General features: G+C 39.2%; 1 protein-coding gene across 19 annotated transcripts in view; it reads right to left on the bottom strand.

Moving 5' to 3' along the window:
* EPB41L3 (erythrocyte membrane protein band 4.1 like 3) overlaps positions 1 to 16274 on the bottom strand; it is a 227621-nt gene that overhangs the window by 169706 nt on the left and 41641 nt on the right. For 2 of the 19 annotated variants that reach the window (XM_072734958.1, XM_072734986.1), the window contains exon 1: positions 5768 to 6043. The exons of 11 other annotated variants lie outside the window; for them this stretch is intronic. In XM_072734958.1, the coding sequence (XP_072591059.1) occupies positions 5768 to 5822 (55 nt within the window). In that variant the 5' untranslated portion in view covers positions 5823 to 6043. Of the gene's footprint in view, positions 1 to 5767; positions 6512 to 16274 lie in introns of those variants that run through there. 6 more of the 19 variants (XM_072734968.1, XM_072734960.1, XM_072734976.1 and 3 more) reach the window with 5 other exon arrangements.

Raw genomic sequence — 16274 nt, 5'->3', positions numbered from 1 at the left:
TACATCCATGCATATAATTGCCTGAAGGATATGGGGATTGCCTAGTCTTCTAAATTTCCTTTGGACAGAGCTGTGTATTTGGAATCACTGTATTTTAGAACTGCAGCTCCTCAATTAGGCTTGTGCGGTATGTAAATAAGTACATATTGATGAGGTCATTAACATAGCCATGGGAGTCTCACTACTTTTGTTGTAGGGAGCTGGTGAGATCATTGTCCTTTACATTACCCTGTAAGAGCATCCATGGAAGGCACTCCTCTTAGGTTTTAATATTAGAAAACCTTGGGTTTTTATCTTACAGGTGTTTCAAATCTGTCACCAACCATGCTTCCCTCTTCACTTTCATTGCTAGGAACCAAAGAGCCAAATCTGCAGCCTACCTCTCTTCACTGCACAAAGCCCTGACGTCTTCATTTGTCCCACTCAGCTTATCCTGGCTTTATTTTTCTCTCATGTATTGGCCTGACTTTCTCCACTATTTATTCTATTTTAATAACTGGGATGCCTACTTCAAGTGTGCTTTACAGCAATGCAGGATATGATTTTTATTTATTTTTATTTTTTTTAAAGATTTTACTTATTTATTCATGAGAGACATTGAGAGAGAGGCAGAGACACAGGCAGAGGGAGAATAAGGCTCCCTGCAGGGAGCCCCATGTGGGACTCGATCCCAGGACCCTGGGATCATGACCTGAGCCAAAGGCGGACACTCAACTGAGTGACACCACTGAGCCACCCAGGAGCCCTAGGATCTGAGTTTTAAAAATCAACAACAAACAAGAGAGGCAATGAAAGATAAAGAAGATAATCCTCTTACCATGTCCTTGATTTTCCATTTTGTGACTCTACATGGAATGAAGGGTTCCCCCGTGCCATCCCCCCACTTGTTGCAGCTGTGAGTCCTGGCATCTAGAGGGGATATCACGAGCTCAAGGGAACAGGAGCAGGTGGGAGCTGGAGGGCACAGATGAGGGCAGGAGAGAAACCTCACTCTCTGATAGCAAGGGACTGCAAGCAAGTTTCTGTGGCTCCAGGCCTTCTAAGGAAGATCAGGGAAATGTCAGTCAGGAACTTGCATTAAATCCAAAGGTGACATTTAAAATCCTGATGCATCCAATTATTTGTGTAACAAGAATGTTATCTCCACAATACATATTTATGAAGTAGTTGTGTTCGTATTTCTGTACAACCATTGCATCTCCATTTGTCCCACACACATAATGCAATTTTAAAAATTGACCCAGGAGTGCCTGGGTGCTCAGTCAGTTAGGCGTCCGACTCCTGATCTCAGCTCAGGTCTTGATCTCAGACACATGAGTTCAAGCCCTGTGTTGGGCTCCACCTTGTGTGGAGCCCACTTAAAAAAAAATTACCCCAAACCTGTTACTCGATTGTCTACCCTCACAAAGAGAGAAGCTTCTTTTTAAAAAACACACACACATGAGAAACATAGAGAAGTTGCTTTGGCTAAATAAAATGGTGCCAGTTCTGATCAAAAGCAAAAATCAGCATTTGAATAATTAATTTAATAACTACAGGAAGGAAATATAACTGTGGATTCTCAGAAGCCACTGTGGGGCTAGTGATATGTCACAGATATTCCTACATGGCTGAAATTTGCCCAGATTATATGGGTAATCAGTGAGAGGGACGCCTGGGTAGCTCAGTGGTTTAACACCTGCCTTCGGCCCAGGGCATGATCCTGGGGTCCCGGGATCAAATCCCACGTCGGGCTCCCTGCATGAAGCCTGCTTCTCCCTCTGCCTGTGTCTCTGCCTCTCTCGATCTCTCTCTCTCTCTCTCATGAATAAATAAATAAAACCTTAAAAAAAAGATAATCAGTGAGAAAGAGGTTTTATGTTAGAATGTTTAGAAGCTCACATACACACATTGTTTCACTGGTTTGGTGCAAATACTAACAGCCTCTACAGCATTTCACATTACCCTCAAAGACATCATTTCCAATGTTCTTGTGCTTAATCTATACCCATCAGGACCTTTCTCCTTTTTTTTTTTTTAATTTTTTTATTTATTTATGATAGTCACAGAGAGAGAGAGAGAGGCAGAGACACAGGCAGAGGGAGAAGCAGGCTCCATGCACCGGGAGCCCGACGTGGGATTCGATCCCGGGTCTCCAGGATTGCGCCCTGGGCCAAAGGCAGGCGCCAAACCGCTGCGCCACCCAGGGATCCCTTTTTTTTTTTTTTTTTTTTAATTTTTTTATTTATTTATGATAGTCACAGAGAGAGAGAGAGAGGCAGAGACACAGGCAGAGGGAGAAGCAGAGGACCTTTCTCCTATAGGGGGAGGGAACTCTAGGGAATTCTTACTATAATTCTTATTATTCACGTAATTCTTACCAAACAAATAAGGAAAAATTAGCTACTTATTTTGTGTGTGTGTGTGTTTTTTAATCAAGACTAGATTAGACAACTTGGGTGAAGAATTACTCAATTTTGGTCACCTGGGTGGCTCAGTGGTTGAGCGTCTGCCTTTGGCTCAGGGTGTCATCCTGGGGTCCTGGGATCGAGTCCCACATCGGCCTCCCTGGAGGGAGCCTGCTTCTCCCTCTATGTCTCTGTCTCTCTCTGTGTGTCTCTCATGAATAGATAAATAGAATCTTAAAAAAAAAAAAAAACAAATCACTTAATTTCTATGAGTAGTAAGTAGAAGCTAGTTCAGGTCCTTTGAAAAAATTGCTAATGTATATACTTTTTAATAACATTAATAGTATTTTCATGTTAAAATTATGTCTTTTAACAGCGTGTCCTTCACAGCTAATACAAAGTCAAAATTCCCTCTTAACACTAATTCCTTAATTATGTGATTTGCTCTAATTCCATAAGCATGACCAAGGAATGTACCACAGATGTGAATGTCATACTAGAATCAGGTTTTTAAATGCAATCTACCAGTATCTTGAATGTATTTCATTTGTGGTAAAAAGAAAATTCTAACTTGATTCCTTTGTCATCTCATATTTAATATACCCAGAATGTAGAATGTTTCCCCTTCCTATCCAGCCACTCTTCCTAAATAATCCTAAATAAACCTTAGGGCGGGGCACTAGTTTTACAATCCACTTTTGACATTTTTTTTTAGTAGGGTTTTTTCTTTGGACCATGTTTGTCTTCCAGTGTGTTTCTGCAGTAGGTAGCAGTGATTCCCCATAACTTTCTCCAATTACTTCTTATACCTTTCTTCCCAAAGGGGTTTGCTCCTCTAAATAAGCTTTCTCAGAGGGCTATCTGCCAATTGTTTTTTAATGCTTTTCCTCCCAAAATCTATTTAGTTTGCTTTGGACTTTTTGGATTCTATCTGCATTCACAGTCCTAAATCAAACTTTCGGGGGGGAGGGGGGGGTTGGAGAAACACACACACACACACACACACACACACACACCCTTCCCATGTATTTCATCTCCCAGACTTGAAATTATCTTCCTATTCCCTCATTCCTTACCTCCCACCTGTTTATTCTTGCTGTCAGTTCTCTCTGTTGGAATCTGATACAATCTTTGAAACAACTGTTTTCAGTGTTGCTGTAGCTGTTCCATAACGACCCTAGCTCCTGTGCAACAGAGTTACTGTAGCAGGCCTGAGATGCTGTCCTCAGAAAGTCCTCCTTGCAAGGTTGACCCTTGGCTGGTGTCTGGAAACTTGGATTGGGGCAGAGTCCCATGCTTCTCAACTGAGGAGGGTGGCTCACTGTACCCAAACTCTTAATACAAAATAATATGGTCCATGCCACACATGTGCTTTTCTACTGGAAGCCTGGAGTTTTTCTAGGTGCGAGGTAGAGGCTATCTCTAACCAGCCCCCAGTAAACATCCTGGGCAGAGTCTGTAACAGGCTGCCAAGGTAGACAGCATTTTACATGTGTTGTCACAGTCTGTTGCTGTTGGAATGAAGCATATCCTATGTGACTACCCTGGGAAAAGACTCTTGGAAGCTCCTGCTGGGTTTCCAGGACGTTGCCCCATGCACCTTCTCCCGTTGCTGAGTTTGCCTTGTGTCATTTCACTGCAATACATCTTAGCTGGGAGCACAACTATATGCGGAATCCCATGAGTCCTCTTAGCAAAGCACCAAATCTAGCACCGGTGACACAACTCTTATGGCCTGTTACATCATTTCTATCCTCCTCCGTCCACCTTGTAAAAGCACTTCAGAACCTGCCTTTACCATTACTTCTCTAGGCACTTCCACTGGATTCCAAAGGGAACCCACTGCTTCCGACAGATCACTGCCGGCACAGGAGCGATGGCAGTTTGTAGGGGAAGCTCTTGGCCTGGTGTGAAGACACCTGGTTTCTGTTCTTAGACCTGCCATTCCCTATTTAATTTAGAGCAATCCACAACCTCTCTAGGTTTTAACATCCTTACACATAAAATGTGAACAAAACTACAGATAACGCAATATCCCGGCGCAAGATTTTGGCTTTCTGTACAAATAATTTCTTACCAATTTGCAACTAAAAGGTACATTGTATCAAGGTTCATTGTAATGCAAAACTGCTCTTTTAAGGCATCCTTATTTTCTCTGTACCTTCCACTATGAAAAGTTCTTTTTGTATAGTGAAAAATTTTTGCACTATATTTTTTTTGGCAAAAATTTCTGGATTCACTGGGGAAAATATGTGAGAAATGTTTCAGAATTAGAGATTTAAAGGAAAATATACTACAAAAATAGGAATAATGCTCAAACTATCACCAAAATCGCCTGGGTAATGGTATTATTTTTGAAAGTTGCTGTCAGAAAAGAAAAGAATGAAGAGAAATTAATAACCCAGGAGTTGGCTGGAAAGGGGCTGAATTTCTGTTCAGCCAGGGCCCCATGTCCCTCATAATGAGACAGCTGACATAGATAGGTAATAGCCCCTTCTCAAACATCAAGGGACTCCCTTTGTAAAACAACATCAAGATAAGAAAGTTTCAAGAGCCCACTGAAAAATCTCTCTGAATTTACTGCTGTGTCTGTATACACACTTTGCTCATTACTCACTTCCAATACCAATGATTGAAATTCATTTCCCAATGATCAACAAAAGGCCTACCAAAGCCACTGGGGGAGCCATGCATAAGAATCTTGAGCCTGAAATAGGTTCCCAGGTTGACTGATGGGCAGCTCCAGTCTTCTGAGGTCTCATCCATGTTCATGTTTTCATGAAGCTGTTTTTACAATTGCTTACAAAATATATTCCAGTTATGTTTCACTATTCTTCTGTGTAATTCTTGGCACAAAAGAAAACACATGATCATTTGTGAATTGCAAAGGCTAAGCATAAGTGCAGGGCATTCTTGTCTTTGGAGAGCATTCAGACTTTTCTCTTAACCACTTCCTTAAATTGAAGCTGCCATCACAGCTAAAAGGTGTTTCCAAACTCTTAAGCATGTGTCCTTAGAGCAAAGAATTTCAGACGAATCGGTCTGTCAGACTGATGTGTACTAAGGACAGAGGGAAAGCTGAGATGACATTGTAGCTAACCTGCATCTGTTCTTAATTCCACATTATCCTCCTAAAAACTGCAAAGGAGAGCATTCAAACCAGAAAAAAACAAAAACAAACAAAAACCCAAAGAACCATTAGCATAGCATTGAATGAACAAACATTTTAAGAAGCATCCTGCACAAAGAATTATTTCCACATTTCTCTGGTTGAATTTACACAAACTATTGCTTCAATATTTATCAAATTCAGAGTTATCATCACTAAAAATGGTCACTTGTCATAGGTATACTTAATGGTAGGAATACAAAAACGTTACCTCCAAATCCTAAGAGGGACTTTGAACACAGATAGAGACAGATGAAAGATGGCATGCTGCAGTGCAGCAATTTCAGAAGTACTGGAGCACTGACATTCCAGCTTCCATTCCTCCAGGAATATTCTCAGTGAGACACTCAAAGATCCAGGGTGGTAGAGGCGATTGTTTTTACTATCATATCCAGGTTCTCTCCTTGAATTCAACACTCAAAAAGACAAGGCAGGAACAGGAAGCAGTAACTGCATGGCCTCTAGTGGTGCCCTTCAGATTCTTCCTCTAATATTTTCCCTGGTCCCCAGTGTAGCTTTTCCGCGTGACTGCACAGCAGTCTCAAAAGTGCTGTGGAAGTAGCTTCCAGCAGCAGGCAGGCAGAAAGCCTAAAGTGGCATAGGGCTTCTTGACCACTGGCTCCCAAGCATCATCAGAGAATCTTCGGCTTGCTAGAATTTTCAGTTTCATGATGGATATGGATATTTCATTAATCCTTAGTTTTCCTGATTGCCATACTAATACACAGTTCAAACATCTACAGACAGCTGTTGAGACCAACATAATAATTATACTGATATTTTTCCCTTCATTTTGCCAAGCACCCTCACTGAAGCTCTTCCTTTTCACGTTCTTTTTCTATGTTTCCTCCCGAACAGTATGAGTTCATCTAAATAGCTTTATTCCCTAAGGTACAACATTAGCAGGACCACGCTGGTCATACCAATAAGCAAAGATTCTCCACTAAGCAAATGGGGCAAAATCTGACAAACTACTCCACCAAATGATAGCTTCAGAGCAAGCGAGGCTGAGTAGGGAGTAAAAACTAACATTTTTTTTTACTATCTATTATGTTATGTGCCAATATTCACAGTACCATACATAAACATTAATTCAATCCTAAAATCAACACTATGAATGCTGTATTATCATCCCCACTTTACAGATGCAAGAATGGTCCCAAAATGATCATGTAATTTGCTTGACATCTTCTGCAAACAAATAAGCAAATCACAAGCAACCTAACATAAAAGCGATCAAAAGATATGAATACACATTTCATGGCTGAACAAACGCATGTGCCAATAAGCATGAGAACTGGCATTCAGCATCATTAGTAGTCAGAGCGAGGTAAATTAAAACCCCAATGAAATAACCATGTTACACACATTCAACTAGGAAACATGAAAAATCTAACAGTTCCAAGAGTTGAAAGATGGTGGATCCACATTCCAATGAGAGTTAAAATTGGGGCACCCAACTTTGGAGAACAATTTGCAACAATCTCCTAATATTGAACATTGATACACCCTATGATCCACTAATTCAACTCCTACTCAAGAGAAATTCTTGCACATGTGCGTGAAGTTATGTTCAATAATGCTGAACAGCTCTTTTCACAACAGTAAAATCCTGAAAACACCCCAATGCCCATCAGCAAGATAGGATGGAAATATAGTATATTTTACACAATAGAATATTAAATAGAACAGAAGAGATGTAGTACAGAATATCTCAACATAGATGAATCTTCTCAATAAACAGTCTCAAAGGATTACACATAGTATTAGGTTCTTTTAGAAAGTTAAAAACCACTATAATCAAAAGTTTCCTTTTCATAATACTAAAGAATTGAATAAGGTTACATATAAAGGAAAGTAAAGGAATAACAAACATGAGACTCAGATGAGGTCATTGTAGGTGGAGATGGGACAAAATGGTGGTGGTGGTGGGGGCCCAAATGGTAAATGGTTACATGAAGGTGACTGTCAAAATACTAGCTTTTGTTTGGGAGGTGGTCTCATAGGTGCTTACTGCATTACTTAAAATGTCAGACTAATGACAAAAGAAAGCAAGCAAGCAAGCAAGCAAGAAAGACCAATGAGAGTATCTCCTTATCTAAGGATTAGTAGTCCAGCTTTATACACCTGACTTCCTGAAAGCACCCACAGAACTAAGAAAAACAACAACAAATAAACCCAAACCAGGCCCAGATCATTAGTGGTGCATTAAAGGTTCCAATTCAGGTCTGCCAGACTCCAAAGTCTGTGCTGCCACCAGGGAAGGGGCTACTCTTTCTTTCCCAACTGGAGACACAAAAACAAGAGTGAGTTTCTCCTGTTCGCCCACAGTGATGGAATGAGGTTGTCGAAGGGTTATAACAAGAACTGATCAAATTATTTCTTCCAGATAGTGTGGAAAGACAAGAAAGATATTACCCGCCTCACAGATTCTTCTGGGCAATACACCAACTGACCTAGTCTGGACCCCTGGACCTACTCTATAATGCCACTGTGTCTGGAGGAAAGTGTTCCATCCTCCTGGCCTCAGAGTCCTCAGCGTATGAAGACTGGGGATGACAGCAAAGGTGACAATCATAGGAACTGATACTTTTAGTTACTTATAAGCTGTAGTTTTACCAACATCATTTAACATGAACTTTACTATAGACTATAAGGCATGAATTGTTATTATTCCCAGCTTAAAGATGAAGTGATTGAAAGAAAAAGAAGTTAAGAAACTTCTTTATATATGTATATATCATATTATATCTCAATTATATTGAGATATATTATATCTCAATTAACAACAACAACAAAAACTTCTCCAGGGTTGTCAAACTGGGATAGGTGAGTACTGAATGCAGCTCTTCCTGCTTAGTCACCCAAGCTCTTATCAGCTAAGATACACACACATACACAAACATATAGACACCACATATCTATGAACACAAAATGCACACATGAATAAATATGCTTAGGTTTATAGACATTTGTATAGACATACATGTATATAGTACATTTATGCATGTAGGCATACACACATTCATTACATGTAAGTATAGACACACAGACATCTCCATACAGATATACATACTCCAACACACAGATACAGATACACATATGGATGGACACATAATATATAGATACACACACACACACATGTCCAAACACACCCACAGCAAATATTGCCTGGCTTTTCCAGCACTGCTTGAGAGATTCATGAACTATTGTTAAAAACTTCCTGTTCCTTCTCCCTCCAGCACCCATCCCAAACAGTGGCGTGTGAGAAGCAACTCGACCTAAAACAGATGTATTGCCCCTGGAGACCTTGCCCCGTGACGTTCATCCAGGATCTCTTAGGTATAGCCATCGTTCGCTTTTTCAGCATATGCTTCCCAGCGTGGCCTGTCCCTCCACGTTAGCAGGCACAGGAGCCTCTAGGTGGACCTCCCTTCCTGCCGCTCTGGAGAAAAACGCCCACATCAGAGACTGGCCTCACAGAGTAAACTAGGTAGGGGCTAACTTGTCAATATTTATAGTCAGATCTCTCTAAATTTAGAAAAATCCATCAAGCCTTCTTGGTGTGACACAACCCGATGAACCAAAATCTAGTTTTATTTAGATTGATATATAGTGGATGGAGTCTGGGGCGTAACCAGTGTTTGATGAATGGTAGTAATTTCTATTATAAAAAGTAAGACTCACTATCATTACTTACAAAGATTCAAGTTTTCCTAAATTTGGCTTTTGTTATCTTAATTCTGGGGCTTTTTGGTGTCTAAATATGAAGTTCTCCAGTGAGTTTAGGTTCTGTTACAAGAACACTCTCTCAAATTGGATTTTAAGAGGCTAGGGACTCTGGAGAATGATGAAACAGTAAATAGGTTGTAATTTTCAGCATGTTCTGTTGATATAAATAAGTGGGATGGGTATAAGAGTTGGAAGTGGGATGCAGAACCTACTGAACCCCGAAAATACATGGGACCTAGGTATATTTATTACTAGGGGAAACATGAACAGGACCCACTCCCCCATGCCCCCACTCAGACACATACTCCATGGTTTATTTCTGCCACATTTCATCAAACACCACTCAGGTCCTCCAAGCACAAAAAAGCTCAATTTTTAAGAGACTAAGACATTGTGGTTTTACCTATACCTTTCGGATAAAAATGAGTAAAGGAAAAGAAAAACAGAATAAAAATTTAGAATACTGAAGTTTTAAGTCAAAATAGAAAAATCTGCTTTTTGGTGTCTCGGTGGAAAAAAAACCCTGCCTCCCACTGTGATTTCAAATCCAAGGGCCATCAGAGTTGGCTCTCATTTTGAATCCCAAGGCAGTGGGGCTCCAGAGTCACTCAATTTTGCTCATACATCAGAGAGGAAATGGCAGTGGGAGGCTGTAATGTGATACCAGGCTAGAAAAAGTGCTAAACACAAAAGAGATAGAGAAGCCAATGGAGCTAGAACAACTTCACAAATCTTCATCCCACAAAGAGTAGAAAGCAGGTAGAGAGAAACAGGTGGGGAGGACAGGAGTCTCCGCAGCTGCCTCAAGGCAGCTATGAGATCTATGATTCAGATTTATATTTCCACAGAGAACTGAATCGCATCTGGAGCCCACCATTTAATTTCTCCCAATGCTGAACAGATGCTTACTTTTTAGATGCTGAACAGAGTGTATTTAAATATATTCTAAAACTAACATTTTATAAATACAACAAATGCAACTTGTTTTTGTTTTTTGTTTTTTACAATGGCCAAAATGGTTCTAACAGAGAATATCAGTGCCTGAAAGGACCAAAGAGATAATCTCCTGTAGCCCTCCTTTTTAGGAAGGAAGAAACTGAGTCCCAGACAGTTAAGTGACTTATTGATTCAACATAAATAGTCTGCAACTGAGCTGGAAGCAGGACCTAAATGGTAATTTTCACTTTGGCTATGTTAACCTCATAAAAACTTCAATCTTCCATGGAATTCCAGAAGCCTTTAAGAAAGTCTAAGTGTGAACTAAAAGCATTTCCAGGGGATCCCTGAGGTACATGAGCTTGGGTAGCACTGATGCTGGAATTTTAGCAGGGCAAGTAAAGGGCTGCCTGGGGAAGTCGCTGGCCTCTCCCAGAAATGGGGACCACTGTGGACATCCTGGCAGGGAATTAGAGCAGCGGAAACGAAGGTGCAAACACCATAAGGTAACGAGGAACACTATGCCAATGCGATGCCCCTGGCATACTCCACAGAGACAAAGAGTGAATGGAGGAGAACCTGAAAGAATTCTGGAATTCTTGGGATTCAGCCAGAGAGAAGAGTCAGGGAAGTAGTATTTTCTATTTTTAGCACATGGTTTAACTCCCAGGCAGAATGGCTGGGACCAACAGGTCATAAAACCATTGTGGCAAACACATGGCAATAGTCCTGACTACATGCCCCAACACTGAGCCAGGCAGCCGGCATATGCTAGCTCTTCGCAACTTTCTCCAGCTTCACCCGATAGGCCTTCATCTACCCACTGCATCAGAGAAACCTGGAGAAATTCTGATATCTGTGTCAGAGTTATAGTTTTATTCCGGGTCTACTAACTTGGGAGCCACCCCAGGAGAGTCACTGCCGCCATCGTGACCCATTTTCTCAAATCACCATCTAAATGGGTCATCCAGAATAGATTAATTCAAAATCAACAGGCATTTTCCTTCCTCCTTGTTTTCAGAATATCATCTGGATACAGCTGACATAGGAGAAAAAGGTTATTTCAAGAAAATTATGTCCCAAGTAACTCTTGTTTCCTCATTTCTCACTCATGCTTTTCTCTGAACATTTCAACATTTCTGGAATCAGGATGTGGAACGGATTCCTATATTCAATGTGATCACGTTTTCTCCCCCTGCAAAGCTATTATTAAGTTGGTGGAGTAGCTGTACAGCATCTGAGAATCGAAGAGCTATCTTACTTATTTTTAGGGGATAAATGCCTTTGAAAATCTCAGATGAACCATTGTAAGAGGTGTGATCCTAGAAAGTAATTCTTAAATGCTTACCTAACACATTTCTGGCCGGAACCATGCCTTTTCTATACAGACTTTCAATCTACAATACAACTGGAAACAAAAGTATACATACAGCAAAAGGTGGTGAAAATCTGGGATCTTTATTTCCTCGATTCGGTCACTAAGGATCATCTTGGGCCTATCTGTGGCAGATTCAAATTTCCTTGAATGGCTCGGCCGCAACAGAATGTCATTGCATTTGATACAGGTGCAATCCAAAGGCATCCAATATGGGGTGCAAGGCATACATTGTCATCATGGCACTGAGTTTAAGACTAGCAGATAATCTAATTTTCACTAGGGAGACATCAATGTTTAACTTAAATATTTCACAGTTAATTTCACAGTTTTACAAAATTAAGCTCTCTGGATCTTCGTTTCCTCATCTATAAGGAGGAGTTAATAGCACCAACAACATATAGCTACTATAAAGACTGTTGCCTCTTAATAAAAATTATTCCAAACTTCTTTGTGAAATAAAATGAAAAGTAAAAATATTGTGGCATGTAATATATGTTCAATAAATTCAATAAATGTTAGTTACCTTCCCTGAGTAATATTTTATGCTTCTTCCTATCATAAAAAGGAGAATCTCACCATTCTAATCAATAAATATATGAAAATAATTTGCAACCACTAATGGTGAGACACTTCAAAATACCAAAGTATTTAATCTGCTTCAAAAGCTGAAGTGAAAATCTGTAGCAAGTTGAAACAAAAGGTGCATAGCTTTAAAGAGAAGGCTGACCTGAATGGAAAAAAATGAATATAATGCTGGGTCCAGCATGAGACGATGACTCAGAAAACTGGACTCCACTACAGAGTGACTCTTACTGTACCAGTCAATGGTTGCCTTGTGTAGGGAAGGGTGAGATTTCCCCAAATTAATAGAATGACCCTTTCATGCCTTCAGGAATTGTGTATAGCTTCTCAAGAAACAAGACTCAACAACGGAAATTAAAAGCAGAAAATAAATACATATGCTAGATGCGGCGGTTACATTTTAGGTTTTTAGGCTCTTTCTTTTTAGGCTCTTAATAATTTCGCCTGATTGGTGCCTGCGGTTGTCAGTTACAGAAAATAGAATCTGTCTGTTGGTTGTGGTGAACAAGTATTGCCAACGTGTGATCATCTCTCTCCTTGTTCCTGCCACTGAAATTATACAGAAAGATTGAATACAGAAAGATTGAGTATGTGTCTTTGAAACAAGTAATGCACATACAGATCTATTTAAAATATAAATGGGTTGTGCACTCTCTTCTGTTTATCCTCAAAGGGAACCTCAAGATTCTATTATGCTTTCTATTATTGCTAATTCTTGTCCAATGGAACACAGATCCATTTTCCACTTTGCTTTGCTCTGCTCGGTACTATGGAGTTGGCCGGGAGGGTCTACCCCTATGGACTGCATCATTCAGGCTGCCTGACCATCTTACTTGGGTTGGCTTTGGCCATCAGGAAGGTAGCAGTAGAGGAAAGAGGGAGGCAGAGATATTCCCCAGGCTTCCTCCCTACTTTACTGTCTGCCAGTGGCCGCATCTATCTCCAGGACAATTCTTGTTGGATGGTCTCCCTCCTACTATTTTAGTTCACAGTGGGCTCTGTTAACAGTTTCCTCCCCTTAACATCTCAGCCTGGGGGTGGTAATGTCTTCCTGCTATTCTGGTCCAAGTGACTCAACATTCCTTGTTGGCTTCTGTAAAATTTCTTGCCTTACATTTTCCAAAACTCACAGCTGAACATGCCTCCTGCTTCCTGGGATGATCCTGATTGATAGGTCCACAAACAAGCTAATAAATACCAAAATTTGTTCCTCATTTCCAATAATTCAGTGATAGCAAAATTCTGTATTTTAGCATATGCTGTTCTTTTTTTTTTTAATCCATTTATTTGACCAAGCCACACTAGAGAGAGAAGTGGAAAGATTGAAGGGGATCATATAGTGTGGGTAAGTCATCTACATTTTTAAAAAATATCAGTGAATTTTATTGCATTGTTTTTCTACATATGGTACTGTTTCAGATAAACAGGAAGTTGTATATGGTAATTTAAGTTATTTCCAAAGATAATGATTTGGCACGTTGGTTATTCAGCGTGCTCCACGGAGCCTGACAACATGACACGTTTACAGGCAGGTGTTAGAAAAACAGAGCTGATATTCGAATTGTTGGTGTCACAGGTAGTTATAGCCATCATTTTGTAATCTATCCAGAACCCTTATAATTATTTCGTTCTTTACCTGCATAAGAAACAGCAGTAAGACCTTGATTCATTAAAATACCTCGAGTGGATATGAGTATATTGCATATTTTGGTTTAGGACACTTAAAAAATTCATTAAAAGAGGTTTCGATATATACCTTGGAATGAAATTAACCCATTGAAGTCATGATCCCTGTCAGAAATTAATTAGTAAGGAGAATAATTTCACGCAACTTTGAGGAAATAGCAGTGACCAGGAAGAAGCAGGGAAGGGTAGAAATTAATTGCACAAACCTGGGCCTTATAATTGGAAAAAGGCCATCCTGGACAAAAAACACTGGTAACATGGAACTGGAACAGCCACAGTATTCTATTCCTTTCCCTTCCTGCTTCTGCTTCCTTATGACATCCACAGAAATTTCCATATGATGTAAAGGCAACCAAAAAAAGCTTCAAAGGATGAGCGAGAGAGGGGAAATGAGAGAGGAATTTTAATTCTGGAGAGACCTAGAGTTTTTTCGGCGCTTATAATCTATTAATCCCCTTAATGTAATGAAATAAATCTCTGAAATAAACTTCCATATAACACAAAAATGAGAACAAGGCTGAAAATAAAAACAGCTACAATTATCACAATAATTTCCCTCATATTCTAAATGCAAAAAAGCCTACTAGAAATACCTGCCTATAAGAAATACCATAAGAAAACACCCCCTTCTTCCTGCCAAGAGTAAAATGCAGTTGCCACAAATGAGCACTGAAATGACACACTTTGAAACAATACTCAGCTCTACAATGAACGGAACACACATTTAAATAAATATAAAGTACCATCTTGCACTCACTGACCTAGGAAACACAAATGAAAATAATAAATCTAACGTTGGCAGGAGTTACCAGGCTTCATACAAATTCCTGTAAATGAATGCAATGAATGTGAAGAACAACCACACAACAGTCAGCAAGACACAAAACACTGATCATAGCCTGGAACGTAAGAATTCCAACTTTAGAATAGATACCCTTAGATGCAACTCAAAAGGAAAAGGAAGTTGGATGTGCAAATTGTACGTATGTTGATTAACATGCCTTCTATAATGTGGAAATGTCCTTTTTCCAGTTATAAATGAGTAAGTTAAAAATGATATGGTATTATGATCAAATAAAATACTTTGACATTTGAAACACACAAAGTATGCACATGCTAGAAAAGTTATCTATAAAGCAGTCTTGAGTGAAAAAAGTAGAAATAAAATAGTAGATCTATTCACTTATTCAATAAGTAGCTGTTAAATTGCTAAGTACTTTCTCAGATCCCTGAGATGTAAGTACTCATCCCATGTTCCTTCGTCATGAACATTTCCAAGTTAAGGACATTGGCCAAGGTCACAAAGGTTTTACTGGTGAGCAAATGTCAGGCGTCTGTTACTGATACTAAGCCTCTAACATCAAAATATTGTCTCTGCTAGAATTAAAGCAATAGGTTCCTATTTCCAGGGGCTTTGTGATGAGTTGGAAAAAAATCAATTTGGCCAAATAAAATCTTGAGACTTGCAAAGTAGAATTCATTAACAAATGTGACTTTACTTTTTGAACAAAAATGAAGAGTAGGAAAGTCATCACAAGATGCACTTCTAGACACCCAAGTATTTATGGCTGCTTCATTCAATAAAATATGTATTACTACAGAGTAAGAAAGTGTATTTAATTTAAGTGATGGGTATTTAAATACCTGTGCTGTATCGCACTTAGAGGGACATAGGCACACTATGTTCCCATAAATAATTAAATGAGTAGACAGCTGATTCTATGCATTTACTGTAGATAAAGACATAAAAAGAATGTATCATAATTTCCTTTATCCATTGAGGAGAATTCAAAGCTGTCTTTATAGTGTCAACTCATTACAGTGTACTCTTATAAATGCTAATGATTCTAGGAAACCATTAAAACATTCAGCAATTCATATCAGACTTCCTTCCCTGTCAAACCCTCTCAGTCTACCCCACCCATAAAAATACTCACTATAAACATACTTGAGTCTCTTGTAAAAGACTAATAAGGATGATGTTTGGTTTATAATAATGTTGTTATTTATCTCTTATTCAAGGTAATCATGACTTGACAATATAAAATATAGCTATACAGCAAGCAATGTAATACATCTTTTTTGATAATGTGGTTCTAAAACATATAAAGATATGGAGCTCCATTAGACACATTTTATTATGCTTAGATAACTCTTTGGCTCTGTGTAGTCTCATCTGAAGTTGTTATAAAAAGAAAATGTATTTGAACAACAGCAACAAAGACCTTTCTATAGTTAGTATATTCCCCAGTTTTCTCCATGTTTTAATGATCAGTTTCCCAAATCCTAAATTTTGCCAATGTTTTTTGTCAATGTTTTGGCCTTTTTTTTAAAAAAAAAAAAAAAAGGAAGAAAGAATATTTATTTATTTATTTATTTATTTGAGAGTAAGAACGAGAGAGCA

Source organism: Vulpes vulpes, chromosome 13 (assembly GCF_048418805.1).
Source record: "Vulpes vulpes isolate BD-2025 chromosome 13, VulVul3, whole genome shotgun sequence".
Lineage (NCBI taxonomy): Eukaryota > Metazoa > Chordata > Mammalia > Carnivora > Canidae > Vulpes > Vulpes vulpes.
This window is presented reverse-complemented; position numbering and strand designations above follow the sequence as displayed.